Here is a 17,419-nt window from a genome sequence, read left to right as displayed (position 1 = left end):
GACCCACCATGGCCGCCGGAGTCCCCACGGAGACCGCCCTGGACGCCTCCTCAAATGTCTGTGTATCTCCGTCCTGCTCCGGCATCCAGGGCACCCACCCCTCCCGTTGGAACTGTTACGGCGCAGGACGCGCCTACCGAGGGGAGATACTGTTACATGTCTGCCTGTCTGTGATCCCGTTTTCCTTGTTTGGTTTAGTTCCTGCCCTCATTAGTTAATTATCATTTGATTGTTTCCACCTGAGTTTGATTATGTTGTTTTGCTCTTTGGTTCTCTCCCTTTATAAGTCCTGAGTTCTCCCTTTGTGTTTGTTGGTAATTAAGTTTATTAAATGGAAAAGTGTGTTGAAGCCATTTGTTCTCTCATCGTTCTTTTGTATCTACTTTATCTACGCCACAACCACGCATCCGCATAACAAAATTACCGACCCAAAAAGCCAGATGGAATTTGTGGAAGTGGTCGCCGCCCTAGCCCTCCTGGATCTCCCTTCTTTAAATTTGCGAGCCGGTTCTGTGAGCTCGCTGAGAAGATGACGCTGGCGGACTCTGTCATCATAGAGATGTTCCGGCTCGGGGCCACTTACCACCGTCCGTGGACCTCCCAGACACCGCGGGATTATGTTGGAGAGAGGCCATTCTTGGTGTCTGGGAAGCGTCGAGCCCGAGCCGGAACCCAATCGTCAGCCGCGATCCACGGATTCCAGCCGCCGTCCGTGGCCACAGCAAACCCGCCAACACGGAAGGCGGCCAACCCGCCGACAGAGAGTGCGGCCATCCCGCCAACAGAGAGTGCGGCTATCCCGCCTAGAAATATGGCAAACCCGCTGGTCCCGTCCAGATCACCTGTGCCTCCGCTGGTCCCATCCAGCTCCATGCCTCCCGAGCGCATCCAAGAGTCCGTGCTTCAAGAGCGCCCCCCCTGTGCCTGCGCCAAGAAGGCGCCTCCCTAGCTCCGCGCCTCCCGAGCGCATTCAAGAGTCCGCGCTTCAAGAGCGCCCCCCTGTGCCTGCGCCAAGAAGGCGCCTCTAGCTCCGCGCCTCCCGAGCGCATTCAAGAGTCCGCGCTTCAAGAGCGCCCCTGTGCCTGCGCCAAGAAGGCGCCTCTAGCTCCGCGCCTCCCGAGCGCATTCAAGAGTCCGCGCTCAAGAGCGCCCCTGTGCCTGCGCCAAGAAGGCGCCTCTAGCTCCGCGCCTCCCGAGCGCATCCAAGAGTCCGTGCTTCAAGAGCGCCCCCAAATGTCCGAGCTAAAACGAAGAGCCACTAACTCCATCAAAAAAAATGTTGGGGGGGGGCATATACCTGTCATCCTGTTAGCCATAGTGGCCATGTTCCGGACTTTGGCCAGGGCCACTATGGCCACCCCGCCGAGGCCCTCGGAGTCCCCTGACCCACCATGGCCGCCGGAGTCCCCACGGAGACCGCCCTGGACGCCTCCTCAAATGTCTGTGTATCTCCGTCCTGCTCCGGCATCCAGGGCACCCACCCCCCCTCCCCGTTGGAACTGTTACGGCGCAGGACGCGCCTACCGGGAGGGGGAGATACTGTTACATGTCTGCCTGTCTGTGATCCCCGTTTTCCTTGTTTGGTTTAGTTCCTGCCCTCATTAGTTAATTATCATTTGATTGTTTCCACCTGAGTTTGATTATGTTGTTTTGCTCTTTGGTTCTCTCCCCTTTATAAGTCCTGAGTTCTCCCTTTGTGTTTGTTGGTAATTAAGTTTATTAAATGGAAAAGTGTGTTGAAGCCATTTGTTCTCTCATCGTTCTTTTGTATCTACTTTATCTACGCCACAACCACGCATCCGCATAACAAACATAACCAACTCTTTATTATATTTATTACTACATTCAGTATTATGGAAAAGAACCATCGTGACAGAAATTAAAAGCAATAATTTGAGAGCAGAAATGCATCACATAACTGTATGAGTAAATAATAATAATAATAATAATAATAATGACTATGCACCCGTTTGTAAGGAAGGTTGTAAATTAACTAATTTCTCTGCCCAAAGCTGTCACGTCACGTGACAAAAGAACGAACAACTCCAACCCGAGGACTCGGGAGGTGAACTAATCAATTCTCTTTCCGGCTATGACTGCATAGGTTCGTGTATGAGGCTGTCACGTGATGAACGAACGACTCAAACCCGAAGACTCGAAACAGGTGAACTAATTCCAGTACAGAACCTATAGGATGTTGCGCATGCGCGACTGAACGAATCACTCCCTGAGACGACTCGTTCTTCCCGAGTCACATTAAAGATTCGTTCAAAATGAACAAATCGTTCAAGAACGACCCATCACTAACCGCCATACAGCATCTGATCGAGGAAGTGGACTAACCTTATAAAGAGTTGTTGTGTGGTTGGGTGCACCAATAATGTTTGTAAAAACCCAAATTTAGCCCAGGCTACCTGCCATCATCATCATCCATATCTTGCTGTTTATGGAAATATCATGAATTACGGGTGATGCTATCGAAAGCTAAGCCAGGCTAGTTGTATGGCTGGACAGAAAAGTGCACTCAGTACTCTAAATATAAGGACATAATATATACATTTAAAGATGTTTTCTTTCAAATATGAAGTAAAACATTCACTGGCTTACCTGGTGATTAGATTAGGTAAATGACGAGTAAATGTCCGGTAACACACCTCTGGCCACTGGGTGGGGTTGTTACACCAATTTGACCAATTTGAGTTTTTAAATTGACCAAATTAAGTTTGTGGATGTATCTTTCACGCTCTATGGCAGGCAGGGTGGACATATAATTACTTGACATGTTTAAACTGAGTGATTTCTTAAGTTATTCACGCCTGCCGGCTGTGTACGGACGTTGCTTTATGCCGTTATTTTGTATTGAAGTCTATGGTTCTAGTTATTTTCCCCCAAAAAGGGGCGGTGACGAAATTGACAATTAAGTTCCCGGATGTGCCGGTAGTACGTATAGGAAGAGGGAAAACTAAGAAACGACCTGTAATTGACCATAAAAACAAGCGTTTAATATTGTTCATAAATAAAGTTACAGTGAAATAAGACATTTATTGGTATTGTTTAAAAAATGACATCCATTTGGAAAATTACAAACTTCTCATTGGGTGGGCCACAGATGAAAGTGGCCCACCCATAGCTATGCGACTGTTTCATATTAATATGAAATAATTTCTAGCGACTTAATTTCTAGCTATTATCGTCGATTTGATTGCACAGATACTATTTAAACTAAACCGAGCTAGACAATGACATCTCTGAATTCAATAATGAAATGCCTTTAACTGAAAATTGAGTGTTTAATCTTGTACATTACTGACACTCTATTCTCCAGTTTGATACTGTTAAGTGCTTTGAAACAATCTGTATTGTTAAAAGCGCTATATAAATAAAGGTGACTAGATAGTTTTGTCTTTATTAATGTAGTTGAGTATTAAACTGCTGGTAGCCTATCTGTTACGCTATCAGTAGCACCCCATTATTATCGTCAGTCAGAATACTGTGCTACATCGATATCGAATGTAAAGTTAAATTTGTATAATTTTTTAAAATATTTTTTTTAGCAGAGACAGATATTCACATGAATTTATTGATTTATTGTACAGGGAGGGAGGGAGAGCAGACAGCAACACAAAAATAAAAATAGTCACAGCCTAATAATGGAATAGTGTGCTCAGTATTAGAATTTTTCAACAAATATATTGTACTAGTTTTGACATTTAGGCACTTTAGGAAATGTGTTTTAATACACGACCAGTCAAAAGGTTTTCATCAGTAAGATTTTTAATGTTTTTTAAAGAAGTCTCTTCTGCTCACCAAGCCTGCATTTATTTGATGCAAAATACAGCAAAAACAGTAATACTGTGAAATATTTGTATTATTTAAAATAACTGATTTCCATTTGAATGTATTTTAAAATGTAATTTATTTCCGTGATCAAAGCTGAATTTCCAGCATCATTACTCCAGTCTTCAGTGTCACATGATCCTTCATAATCATTCAAATATGTTGATTTGCTGCTCAAAAAAACATTTATTATTATTATTATTATTATGTTGAAAACAGTAGTTTTATTTTATTTTATTTTTTTCAAGTTTATTTGATGAATAGCAGGTTCAGAAGAACAGCATTTATCTGAAATAGAAGTCTTTTGAAACATTATAAATATCTTGAGCATCACTTTTGATCAATTTAAAACGTTGCTAAATAAAAATAATAATTTCTATAATTTAGGAGTACTGCTCCAGTGACAAGCTGTTGTACCCCAAAAGGTACAATTTTGGCCCCTTTTTTTCTGTGTGGCCTGGATGAGTGTGAGATTTCCCGGCCTGAAATTGTGTCCCAGTTCCCTGATCTCAACCGATTTGAATCGTCACATATTTGTGTCGATTTTCAGCCGGGTCAGGGTGCATCGCTACATCCCTAGTTATCAACCCTCAAATTACATTAAAAACTCTATATTTTATGTTGGTCCTGCCATTGAGCATGCACAGTGTAGAGCAAGACTGAGCACACATTTCATGACACAAACCATTTAACGGCTATTTTTAAGGTATCTGGAGCTCCCAATTGCAGCTGCATTGATGTTGTCAACAAACAGCAAGAACTGTCATAAATACCAAGCGATGATGACTTTGCAGATTGCTGATTGGCTAGAGCTGCCACATTCAATTTCTCCCATTCTCCCATTCAATACAAGTACTCTGCCTCAGCGGTTTCTATTCAGTAAATCTGACAGAATGCAGATGATTTAAAGGGATAGTTGACCCCAAAATGAAAACGCTGTCATTAATTACTCACCCTCATGTCGTTCCAAACCTGTAAGACCTTTGTTAATCTTCGGAACACAAATTAAGATATTTTTGATGAAATCTGAGAGCTCTCTGACCCTGCATAGACAGCAACGCAATCGCAATGTCCCCAGTCCCAGAAACGTAGAAAGGACATCGGTAAAACAGTCCATGTGACATCAGGGGTTCAACTTCAATTTTGTGAAGCTACAAGAATACTTTTTGCGCACAAAGAAAACAAAAATAACACAATTTAGTCAACAAACCTTCTCCACGAGTTCTCTTCTTCCGTCATTTTAGAGAGTAACGTGATGCATGTACGTGCTTTCCCCAGAATGTAATCAATGTAGTCAGCGTTGTTTACGTTCAGGAGAAAATGTGTGCATGCTGAACGTAAACAGCGCTAATTACATTTCTGGGACTGGGAACATTGCAGTTGTGTTGCCTTCTATGCAGGGTCTGACAGCTCTCAGATTTCATCAGAAATATCTTAATGTGTGTTCCGAAGATGAACGAAGGTCTTACGGGTTTGGAACGACATGAGGGCGAGTAATTAATGACAGAATTTTCATTTTTGGGTGAACTAGCCCTTTAAAGGAGATTTGTAAAGAAAAATGTCGGAGGATTTCAATATAAGCCAAGAGGAGACTGGTTTTCCTTTGCTAAAGTAAGGAAGCTTTGCTTCCTTTGCTCCTGTAAACAAACTTGCGACACTAGCATAGCTCAAAGGCGCATACGTCCAACATCATCCACCAGAACGGCTTCCTCTTAAGACAGATAGCGGATGTAAGAGAAAAGTATTTATGACATTTGAAATATGGGTATTTTTCTTATAAAAAGGAATAGATTCGCTACAGGAGGCCTTTATTCACCCCCCAGAGCCGTGTGAGGCACGTTTTATTATGGATGTGCGCGTTTTATTTGACAATTTTTAATATAACTCCGGTTGGATTCATCTGAAAGAAGAAAGTCATATACACCTAGAATGCCTCGAGGGTGAGTAAAACAGAGGCTAATTTTCATTTTTGGTTGAACTAACCCCTTAAGCTTTAATTTACGGTTTATGTGTCATTGTTTTAGAATAATTACCACGTGGATGTAAACGTGACCTCTTTTATTCTGTGAATTAGATTTCACAATGATCAAGTTCTAACTAAGAAATACCTCTGTAGGGACTCCTAAAATATACCTTGTTTAATATGCTTTGTGTCAGAAATAATACAAAGTATTAAAATTAATTTAATTTAATTTTTATTTATTTTGAAATATGATGCAACAACTGTATGCTTGCTTATATCCAATGAGAAAGAGTGTTCAATACAGGTGTACTATCACAAGCCAGTGACTGTTGAGCTTGAGGTTGCGTCATAACGTGAATAACGTAATGAGGAAAAAGGGAGGAGGAGCATCGCACGTGGCGAGCAGAGGCTGCATGTGAATTCGGGGTGCATGAAAATCTGAGTCGTTGTTAGTTTGGAGACCGTGTATATTCTTAGTAATATAAGGCCCAAAGTGAAAGGGAACAACCCTTGTTTATTTTTGGTTTGTTTGTTTAAAGTATTTTTCTTTTCCCTGTTGTTTATTCGCAATTGTCGGAGTCACCCCGTGTGTGCTGACAGCTAGAGACATTCGGCCTAGCAGCTATAGATATTCGCCTTCGTGAAAAGTGACTGCATCGAAGAAGTTCATGTTACGAGTGCTGAATTCGTTTGGGACTGGACGCATCCTGTTTCTTCAAGGGACTTCGCTGGACTGGACTCGTCGTGTGCCAGGGACTGTCCGAGACTAGAAGCAGTGAGGTTGTGCCGTGAGTGATTTCAACATTACCTCATTATCGTTGGAAGGATACTCCTTGACTGTGAGCGAGTACTTTGAATTCATCATCTGATTAATGTGCACCAACGAACTGGGCCTCAACGATAACGATCGATCCTGCATTTTAACTGTTTGACTGACTTGCATATATTTGAACTGATCGTAAGATATGTAATTAATGTGCATACAGTACTGAAAGACAGTGTATGGTGTGAATTGCAAGTTTTCTCAAGTGTATAACTGATCTTGAAAGCGAATATTGTTTTTTTATTATTGTATTACGTGGTTCTGGAGGCAACTGAGTGTTTTGACAGAATAGGGTTCTGAATTGACATTATATATCTCGATTGAGTTATAGTATTCTAAAATAGGAACAAAGCTAGGGTTAAGAAGGAGTGTAATAAGTGTGAAAGAACAAGAACCGTTCTGGGAAAAAAAGAGGTTTATATCTTTTATTTAAAAGAAAAGAAGCAACTTGCATATCATCAGGGATAATTGTTTACCTGCTTTTCTTTCAAAAGAAGGTTATTGATTTCTTCATTTACTGTTTTCTTTAAGAAAAGGGTTACACCTCTTAATGGCCAGCTCCACAATATCAGTTTTAACTGCATATGGCCATTAATAAAACAGATACTCATGTATAACCCACTTTACTTTCTGTGTAGAGCTGCAGTTCTGGTACGCAGCAGAAATGCTGTCAGCGTGAAAGCATGACATGAGCCTCTTGTGGTGCCACTTACTCGCTGGTTAATCATGTGGTGTGAAACAGGCCAAATACAGAAGCACAGTCATACTGTTTTCAGTTTTAACTGAGCGATGACTGAATAATGCTTGAGGCGTTACTGGTGTAGGCCACTACAGTCACCTGTCTGCAAACACATATGACAGAGCGACACAGGCTGAATGAGTCAAGCGGGAGAAGAGGAACAGTGTCTGATAGACAGGGTGGAGATGTGAAGATGAGCAGCCAGTGCCAGCAGGACAGCGACTGTCTTCATGTTGACTTGATCTGTGCGTTGCAGACAAACATATCGTAACACTGAGAGATTACAGCTGTTTGTACATGTCTGCATGTCGATGTGTATCAGCATCAGCGGTAATATGGTTTAGGGCATACTTTGAAAAGCTTGTACTGTATAATTAAAGGCTGGAATAAACAACATGACAGATTTTGAAACACTCATCCGAGCTAACAGGGATGTTGTCACAACCTTCACTAACATTATATAAATGTTAGAACAAAACATTCTTGAAGTAATGTTCTCATAAAATTACTGATATTTGAAATACATTCTTGTAACATTGAGAGAATTTTTTTTAGAACAACAATCTCAGAACGTCCTCGAGATTTTCCTCTCATAATGCTGAGGGCAAACGTTCTTAGAATATTACAAATAAACTTTCAAATAATGTTGTATTTTGGATGAAAGTAAGAATATTTTAAGAAACGTTTTGTAACCTTCATTTTAACATTCTTATTGCAAATAAACATTCAAATAATGTTATATTTTGGGTGAAAAAAAAAGAACGTTAACATTTTAATGCTCATATAACACTACAAATAAACATTCATATAACATTATATTTTGGGTGAAAATAAAGTAAGAATATTTTAAGAAATGTTTTTGAAACCTTCAAATAATGTCATAATCATGACAAGAAGACTGGACATTTTAATATTTTAGGAATATTTCAAAACCCAAAATTTGTTATACTTGCCAACTTTGTAGATAGTTACAGAGGAAAAACTGGGCATCATGCATTAAACAACTGAGGATCAGACACTATCAGTCTCTAAAATTGTTCCAAACACAACAAACTTATTCAGAAACACATGCCTTGTTGCTATAAAGACTCAAATTTTTGGGTCAAATAAGAGAACAACTCAGAAATGAACTCAAACTCATAAACAAATAAATAAAACAAATTCTGTATTAACCAAAATACCATAAAAATCCAATAATAATAGTTTTAACGAGTTATCAGACAGCTATCCAGAATTATTCATCTCAGTCCTATCTAAATTCACAGTCCTCAGGCTAATAAACTTAGATGAGTTTCAGATGAGTTGCAGTGTGATTTGAAGGAGGTGCTAGACAGTGACATGTCATGGCTGTGACTCGAGACTGTGATATGATTAGCATGCAGTGTGGATTTGCCATCATTCAGCGATATATATATATATATATATATATATATATATATATATATATACACCACTGATTAATATCCACTTTATACATATGGATTTTGGTGTTATAGTTACTGTTTGAACATTAAAGCTGGGTTTTGTAGAAATGCATTGGCTAGTATTGGCTTGGTGAATATTATAGTACAGTACAGAAAGTCCGAATCCACTGTCTGGTAACAGGTTTCAGCCCATCTCTGTTTATGGATTTTATGTAAATGGAGTCTGGCGTGTTCGACACACAACAAAGCAATAGACTATGAGCAATTGTCCGTCAGATGAGACGCTCAGACCTGATCCCACTGAGTAAGACGGATTAGATCGTCGGCTATAGGAACATCCACTCTCAGACAACAGATCTGCTCTAAAATCTGAAGAGGCACCTGTAAATAAGACACCTGGAATTATGTAAATAAAGCTAAACTCTGCAACTGAGCATACCATGTGAAAAAAAAAAAAAAAATGCTGTTAATTTACTCACTCTCAGGCCATCCAAGATATAAGTGACTTTCTTTTTTCAGTAGAAAGTTAAAGGGAAAATTTGTAGCAGTACCCATTTTCCTTGGTTATTCATGATATCCAAGTCCACAGCTAACGTCACTTTGAGAGTCAAACAAGTAGGTACAGGAAGCACAAAAAATCAATCCTTGTGGATGCTAATGATATACTGAGATCTTATGCAGTGAAATGACAGGATTGTACAAGAAATTGAGCGTTATTTACAACAGTATTACCTGTAATCCAGAGCCTCAGAGAACGGCTCTGGAGCTCAAGCTTTCTGTCACATGGTGACTTAAGGCCCGTTCACGCCAGGAACGATAACTATAAAGATAATGATTAAGATATAGTTGTAAAAATCATTCTCAATATTAAAGAATAGCAGAGTTCACACCACAGCTGTAACGATAAAGGCACAGAGAAACTATATCGTTGGAATCACTTTCAGAACGATTTGGGGTTTTTTCCAGCTGATGAACAATAAAAATATTGACAGCCAATCATAATCAATCCTCCTGTCACAAGCTCGAGAATTTAAAGCGGCAGATGAGCATGCACTTAATAAACAGAATAAACAGACGATATCGTTCACTGGTGTGGACGCTAATATCGTGATATTTATAGTTATCATTCTTGGTGTGAACGGGCCTTTATGGGAGGTGATAAAATCATGCCTGAACTGATGTCATTGTTGTTTACAACAAAGAGGAAGGATGTGTGTGCAGACCTAACACCTTCAGAAGCAGTTCACCACCAGCAATTAAAGCATAACCTGGCATCACAGAGGCTGATGATGCCACATTCTGCACATACGTCCTTCCTCTCTATTGTAAGCAACAACGGCGTCAGTAACGCGCTACTTTGCTACCACACATATATCATTACGTGACAGCAAGCTTGAGCTCTAGACTCTTAAGTGTGCAGAAAACCATATTGCATAGACTGATTGTATCACTTTATAAGATCTAAATATATCATCAGGAGCCTTGGGTATTAATGTTGTGTTTCCTGTACTTTCTTCTTTGGCTCTCAAATTTACGGCACCCATTGACTTGCATATTATAAATCACCAAGAACCTTGGGTTAAGTTAAAAATCATCTTTAATGTTCTACTGAAGTCATCTACATCTCGGATGGCCTGAGTGTGAGTAAACTAACAACAAATTTTCATTTGTTTTTGTGAATTATCCCTTTAAATCATAGGTCTTCAACCTTGCTTCTGGGGACCCACTAACTTGCAGAGTTTAGCTATCTTGTTCAAACACACACAAACCAGCTAATCAAGGTCTTCAGGATCACTCAAAAAATCCACAGGACATTTGTAATGAAACAGGCTGGAAATAAACTTTGCAGGACAGTGGGTTCCCAGGAGCAGGGCTTAAGACCTGGGGCCTCATTTATAAAATTGCACAGTAACTGTCCTACATTTGATCTTACGATCATTTCTCAAATGTGTGTATGTATGATTCAGAGAACGGATGTACACACCGCCTAATTAATATCATTAGCATATAATAGAGCACAGTCAATGTCCAATTCCTTTACTTAAAAGGGTCATCGGATGTGACAAGCGCTTTACATGTTGTTTGAACTGAAATGTGTGTTGGCAGTGTGTGTACGCAACCACCCTATAATGATAAAGATTTTTTTTTTTTACTCTCGTTAAATCATTTCCCCTTTCTCATATCAAGCCATTCTCAGATGCCTGTCTGTGTGACGTCACATAGACCCAGGCCCCTCCCACGATTTTAGATTGACACTAGCATTTTGCCTTAGACCCGCCCTGAGTGAGCTGTCATCAGTCTGCCATTGTTTCATTGTTAGGAGAAGACAAGAATGTCTCCTAAACGATTGAGGAGTTCTGTTGTTGGATGTAATAATGAACATAGCAGTCGAGTCATTAGCATTTAAAGCAACATGCACGAAAACGGCTTGCTGAAAACAGAGCTGATTTTGACAAGATAAAGAGGGTGTTGTTTTTCACTACAATTGAGAAATTTAAACCAAAGTATGTTATAAACTTTTCATTAAGACCCTAAATAATCTTATCAACTTGTGGAAAATGGGCATCCGATGACCCCTTTAAGAAATGTGAGCAGCAATAATTGCTTAAATTTCGAAATACCTACAGTACTCGGACACAAGTGTATGTCTGCTTAGACCAAAGTCTAAAACCGTTTTGTTTTTTACCTGGACGTTGGTGTGGATTTTAGTGTATGCACACTCTACAACATTTTATAAAGCTCATAGGCTTCAAACAAAAGAGATGTGGTGTCTTTAGATTTCAGATATAAATGTTTTCTAAACATTTATGTTCTGACAAGAGTAAATTTTTTTTTAAAACTTTTTTTTTTTTCATATGGAAATTGTACACTAATTCAACTGACATTAGCAACATTTGCAGTCACAGTGTTTGGGATTAAGAATCATATTTACTATCAAGTGTGATTTTTGCCAGACAATTTTGCTTATACAATATTGTTGCAGTTGACTTCTTAAATTAAATAAGCACAACCCTGTTGAGTGCTTAAATATCTACATTTTTTTTTCCAGTATGTAGCTCATCTCATACTGTCTCACAAGTCTGTTGCATTCAGCACCTGCTATTTAGTTATGCCAGTATTTATAAAACTAAATGCAATACATTTTCATATTGTAAGAGATGAGTTTGATATCACTTTTTTAATTTCTTTCTTTTTTTTAATTTCTTTTTTATTTGAGAGAAAAAGAAATCAATGTCAGTTCAGAAATTGTGTGAATTTGTTGTGTCCTTTGATTGTCACTAGCAACATTAACTTAGACAATCAATTACACTCACTGAAGCCACTTCTTAAAATAAATATTTTATTTTCAATGAAAATAAATACATTTTCTTAAGATAGAATCAACAACATTAAAAAAAAAAAAAAGAAGCATTTGTGGGAGCATGGCGACAGTACATGGCAGCACAGAGTTTGAAATAGAACATACAATCGCGCCTGCAAGGGACATTCTGACGCATCTGCGGGGTGATTTACAGATTGACAAACTCAAGTAGCATTCGTTTAAGAGTTTTAACAGAATGAAACAAAAATGAACATGATTGGATCACTGGGAATGTTAAAAATCATTCAATCATCAATTACAAATCTACAGATCACTTGATTTTCTGTTTCTAGATGTGGTTTGTTTATAATCATCTAAGCTTCACAAATTACACAATAAGGATATAGGGGAAGATGTTCCAGTCTCTACTGATACGAGAAATGCGACTGACAAAATCAAACTTGGAATTTTCTCGTTCCTTACGAATCAAAGCCCTAAACAATCAGCCAAGATGGAGTTGTAAAACACAGGATATGACCCATCAAGTTGTTTGTGCTTTTTTTTTTTTTTCGGTGGCAAGTGTTCACAATCCCAAGCCGTACGTACAGCAATTACCCGAGCTGGGGAGGGTAGCATCGAGGGAGTTGAGCCCGGCTCTGGCGGAACAGATTAACCTACTAGTACTGTATGCTGTGCTATTTCCATACCAACCCAACCCCCACACAGAACTCAAGAACTGGCAATATAACGACACAGGAAGTTGTCAAACTCAGCAGGCCGGCCATTCCCAACTCTTCATTACACCCTGAGCGATAGCAAGCAAATGAACATGTCCATTTTGTAATTATCAGGCCATCTGAGATGACTGACCATGCTGACCTCAATTAACAAGAAGGTTGTAAGTGTAATTTAAATGTAATCAGGTTTAAACCTGCAGTGTTTGGGGAGGGAAGAGGGAAGCAACATTTTATGTTAGTTTGTAAGGTTGGCTCATCAGGAAATTGGTGTTATGGTTAGTGGTTGTTTCGAACAGTAGTTCAACTATTGACATTCAGGTTAATTTAGAAACAAGTGGAAGGTTTAATCCTTTACATAGCACGTGGCTTAATGGAGACTGTGGTCCACGTTCTTCACTACAATAAGGAGCGTATGAGCAAACACTACACAACAGCTGGAGTTTCAATACCACCTGTTTGAATCACACAAAGACAGCAGTTTCTTCCTCATTCCATGGAACAAGGCAAGAATGTCTACAGTGAATAAGTATCCATGTAAAAAACTATAAGGCAGTTTAGACTCGTCAGCAGGGAGCACAGGCTCAGCGTTTGGTAAGGGAGGCTACAAAACATTCCACCATTTTCCAGGCAAGTTTTTCTAACACAGAAATATTCCTGAAAGTATCAAGACACATCCTATAGTGAATGTGAGACACTCATTTTGGGTCATATTCAGTCAGACATAGCAAAACAATGAGTGTTAAAAGTGACAAATTTCACTAGGCAGTCAAATTTTTAATAGTAGTAGAATGGAAATAACCAAATGTACAGTGTAACACTGCGCATGAAGAATGTTTCATACCCAACCGCTACGACCTCACCACCCCCTTACCGTTTCAAACATCATTAAGAGCTACTGGAAAGACAACCTGTTTTGAAGTACCAGCCTTCAATTCCCACATAACACACTCATTCAGAGGTCTTTTATCACAAGTCGTGGGGTTAGTTTGAGAAAATCGAGTCTGCTTTTTGGTAGGTGTTATACATAAATACATTTCTAAATGCTATTGATTCTATTTGCCCCCTGAAGAGGCAAAGCAGTTTCTGCAAAGTTCCGAGCAGACTTCTTTTTCCACCATGTGAAGTTACATTCAAGCCTGGGACACTAGGTCACCGTCAATCCAGGATGACCAATGGGACAAGACAAGGCCTGCTCGCCAAAGCCACAATTGTGCTGAAGAACATCCAGAAGTCTTTTCCCTCATTGAAAGACAGTGTGCTCTACAACATGCATAGCACAGCTTCACAGATACGGAGAACCTGGTTGTTTTAGCTTTTCTTGTCTTGCCCCAGCTTCTTCTTGGCGACCAAGTCTTTCTCTGATTCCAGAAGCAGAACTTCAGCAGCTGACAGTGCTTGGTTGCTGCTTGCACACAAAGTCCGAGATGAAATCGAACTCGTTTTGTCCGAGGAAAAGCTCAGGCAACTCTTGAACCCGGTCAAGCCCGAACTCCAGCACCAAGGACGTCAGAACCTCCTCATCAATCAAGTCCATGTCCATGACGTTGTGTCCCAACGCTGGCCCACCCATCCCCATCTGCATGCCTGCCAACTGAGCAGGACCCATTCTGTGCTGGACGTTTCCCATGTGATGGCCGTTCATGGGTCCGTGTGGATGCCCGTGGTACTGGGTATTGAGTTTCTGAAGATGCATGCTCGCCATAAGCTGCTGAGATGCTGTAAGGCCTCCTCCACCCATATACTGCTGTGGGTGCTGGCTCTGGGGGTGCATATGATGGTGCTGGGTTTGAGGGTGACCCTGCGGTTGCTGATTTGGACCTCCATACATCATATTGGGTTGCTGCATTTGGTGGGGGTGTCCGCCGCTCATCTGGCCATTGACCTGACCGTTTATGACGCTGTTCATCACGTTCCTCTGCCTCATAGCCACCTCCATGGAGCTCTGCGGCCCCCTGCTGTAGTGCATGAGTTGCCCGTTGGGAAGGGTCCGCAGTCCGGGCTGGTGTCCGTGCGGAGAAGGGCCGTTCATTCCCATGCGATACCCATGCAGGCCTCCGCCAGCAGAGCCGTGAGTCATTGGCATCATCATGTGTTCAGCCATGCCTTCTCCACTGCAGAGATATGAGAGGAATGGCAACAGTCAGGGACAAATATTCAAGCAGGTTCTCAGTATCAGCTGACAAACACTTTCAGTTTTTTGAAAACCATCAGTAGTGAACATTATACAAATATAGGACTCCTGGCTAAATCCATCTGGCTTTAAAGACCAGTCTCACATGCTTGTTAATCAATTAAAATGGACTTTTACTGATTACAGTTCATTCACTGCAATCAATCAATAATTAAAATAAATAAATAAAATAATGAATCAGTATCCGTTTCTTGTTTTCTAGTAAAAACCTCTACACATCCTTAAAATGAGATACATTTACTTAAGAAGCAAAATTACGTCAAAATAATAAGAATTGTTTTCTGAAATTATATTATAAAATAAATTATTTTTTCTTAACCTATTGGCAAATTGTTTTATTTTTTCGTGTTTTAAGCTTACAAGTCACAAGCAATATTTTAGAATGTTTTATATAAGATATTTATTTGTTTATTTTGCATTGTTAACAACACCTGTATAACCCATTATGATTGCAAGCTTAAACAAAGCAGATATATGATGACTCAAGCCCTTTTCAGAAGAAATACTGCAGTAAGGAGCATCAAGGAGCCACCAGGAGGATCAAAACAATAATAGGCAGGGAGGTGGACAAAGTGTTCAGCAAACAAAGCCAACCCACTGCCAGGTACATGTGAGCCAGAGATGATGACAAAATGCACAAATGATTGGATCTCCTCACATGACAGGGCAATGTTTGGAGTTTTGAAAATGTGTATTATATTAAACTAGATTGTACAAAGCAATTATAATCAAGTATTAATCTGTAGGCATATATCAACTGGTTATGATCTCTAGATGCAGCAAATATACAACATATAATGAATTCATCTTCCTATACAGTTTAGAACATGCAGATTACTTTCCTCTTTTGTTTTCAGAACCAGTCCTATTCATTGTCAGTAAATGTCCTGCCCAGTGTTGTTGTCTCTTATCTCTTACATCAATAGCTTCAGGAGTGAACCAGAACATATGTTTAAGAATTACTCGAGAATTTTTGGAAGTGCACGGCTTTGTCCATGTCATCATTTGAGATTGAAATAAGAGATGAAAGGACAATGTCGTCTGGGGTCTACAGGAGCCTCACCTCTCTGTCTCTGTCTACATAAAACAAAGAATTTCTCCTCTGCTTTCTACACAGATGAAATTTTTCTGTAAATGAAATATAGGCTACAGACTTTCACAATCTCTGTCAGACCACAGAGAAACTTTCGTTAAACATCAGCACGTAGACTACTGAATTTACTGTGTATTTAGAGAAAAGTTGAAGCGTCTTCTACACTCACAAGCGTTAATGTTCAGTTCGAGCTCTGCATAGCAATAATGCAAATATAAAGCGTATATAGATGCAAACATAAAGAACACTTAAATACTGACGCTTAAGTACAAGTGTAGTATTATTAGTGATATATTGTCTTTCTGACCATTATTTTGTTTTCTAAGAAGAACAAAAGTCATACCACACTAGAGCAACATATTTTTGAGGTGTAAGAACATTTAAAAACCAGAGCAGAAATAAGAAGTACACTTAACCTATCCAACCATATGTCCAGATATTTAAATATCGGCAATACGTCCTGATTTCAAAGATTACATAAATGAACAAAAGACCCAGTCTTCACAGTGAACTCTATATAAAACACACATACCGTCAAATGAGTCTTGTCGTTCTAGAGACGCTGTTTGCTTGTTCTCAGTCTCTGTAAAGCAGCGCAGGTATCTCCAGTGACTGTAGTCAGAGTGAACGAGCTGCTACTGCTGAGCGCTTTCTGGGTCAGCGCTGGGATTACACACACTCATACATAAAGACGAGCACAGAGGGGGGCGGAGCAACGCATGCCCCGCCTCCCCTCTGCTGTAATTGGCTCGTCCTCTAATCACAGACGTCACTGAACAATTACTCACATGGCCTTCGGTTTTTATGTGCACTGGCAGAGAAACACCTCAGAAATCACACACCAACTAAAACACGACTCATGAGTGCTGCTTGTTGTTTAAAAAGGTCGTTGATGTCTTAAAGGAGATTGATATTGTTAGTGTTAAAATTAAACTTTTTTTTTTTTTTTTTCATTTATCTCTCACTTTTCACCTGTGGCCTATTTACCTTTAGAATTCGAAAGCACTAACATTCTGTGCTGTAGCATTATTTATTTTGATGTCATAAAGACATATGTATTATATAGATTTATGATTTTAAAGGCTACTCAACTTTACTGGAGAGAAAGGATCAAATTGCACTCATTTCAGACAGGTATTTTTAGTTTGACCTCTTTTATTTTTCATCTGTGTGCTGTTCTTATCTAATGCACCTCAACAGAAAATGGACCTAAAGCAGGGCACAGCCTTTTGTCTCTTATGTAAATGGCATATTTACCATTTTAAAGAGAGAGACAGGCTGCGAGAAGAAAGGAAACCTCCTGCTGGCGTG

At 39.8% G+C, this 17,419-nt stretch overlaps 1 protein-coding gene across 1 annotated transcript; it reads right to left on the bottom strand.

Annotated features, from left to right (window-relative positions):
• Positions 1-12,162: 12,162 nt before the first annotated feature.
• cited4a (Cbp/p300-interacting transactivator, with Glu/Asp-rich carboxy-terminal domain, 4a) lies at positions 12,163-16,794 on the bottom strand. The gene is made up of 2 exons (XM_058754536.1): positions 16,641-16,794; positions 12,163-14,935 (listed from the first exon to the last, which is right to left on the bottom strand). Exon 2 carries the CDS (start codon positions 14,923-14,925, stop codon positions 14,203-14,205), a length of 723 nt encoding a protein of 240 aa, XP_058610519.1. The 5' UTR covers positions 14,926-14,935; positions 16,641-16,794; the 3' UTR covers positions 12,163-14,202.
• Positions 16,795-17,419: the final 625 nt, after the last annotated feature.

The sequence above is a fragment of the Onychostoma macrolepis genome, chromosome 19 (genome assembly GCF_012432095.1).
Source record: "Onychostoma macrolepis isolate SWU-2019 chromosome 19, ASM1243209v1, whole genome shotgun sequence".
NCBI lineage: Eukaryota > Metazoa > Chordata > Actinopteri > Cypriniformes > Cyprinidae > Onychostoma > Onychostoma macrolepis.
This window is presented reverse-complemented; position numbering and strand designations above follow the sequence as displayed.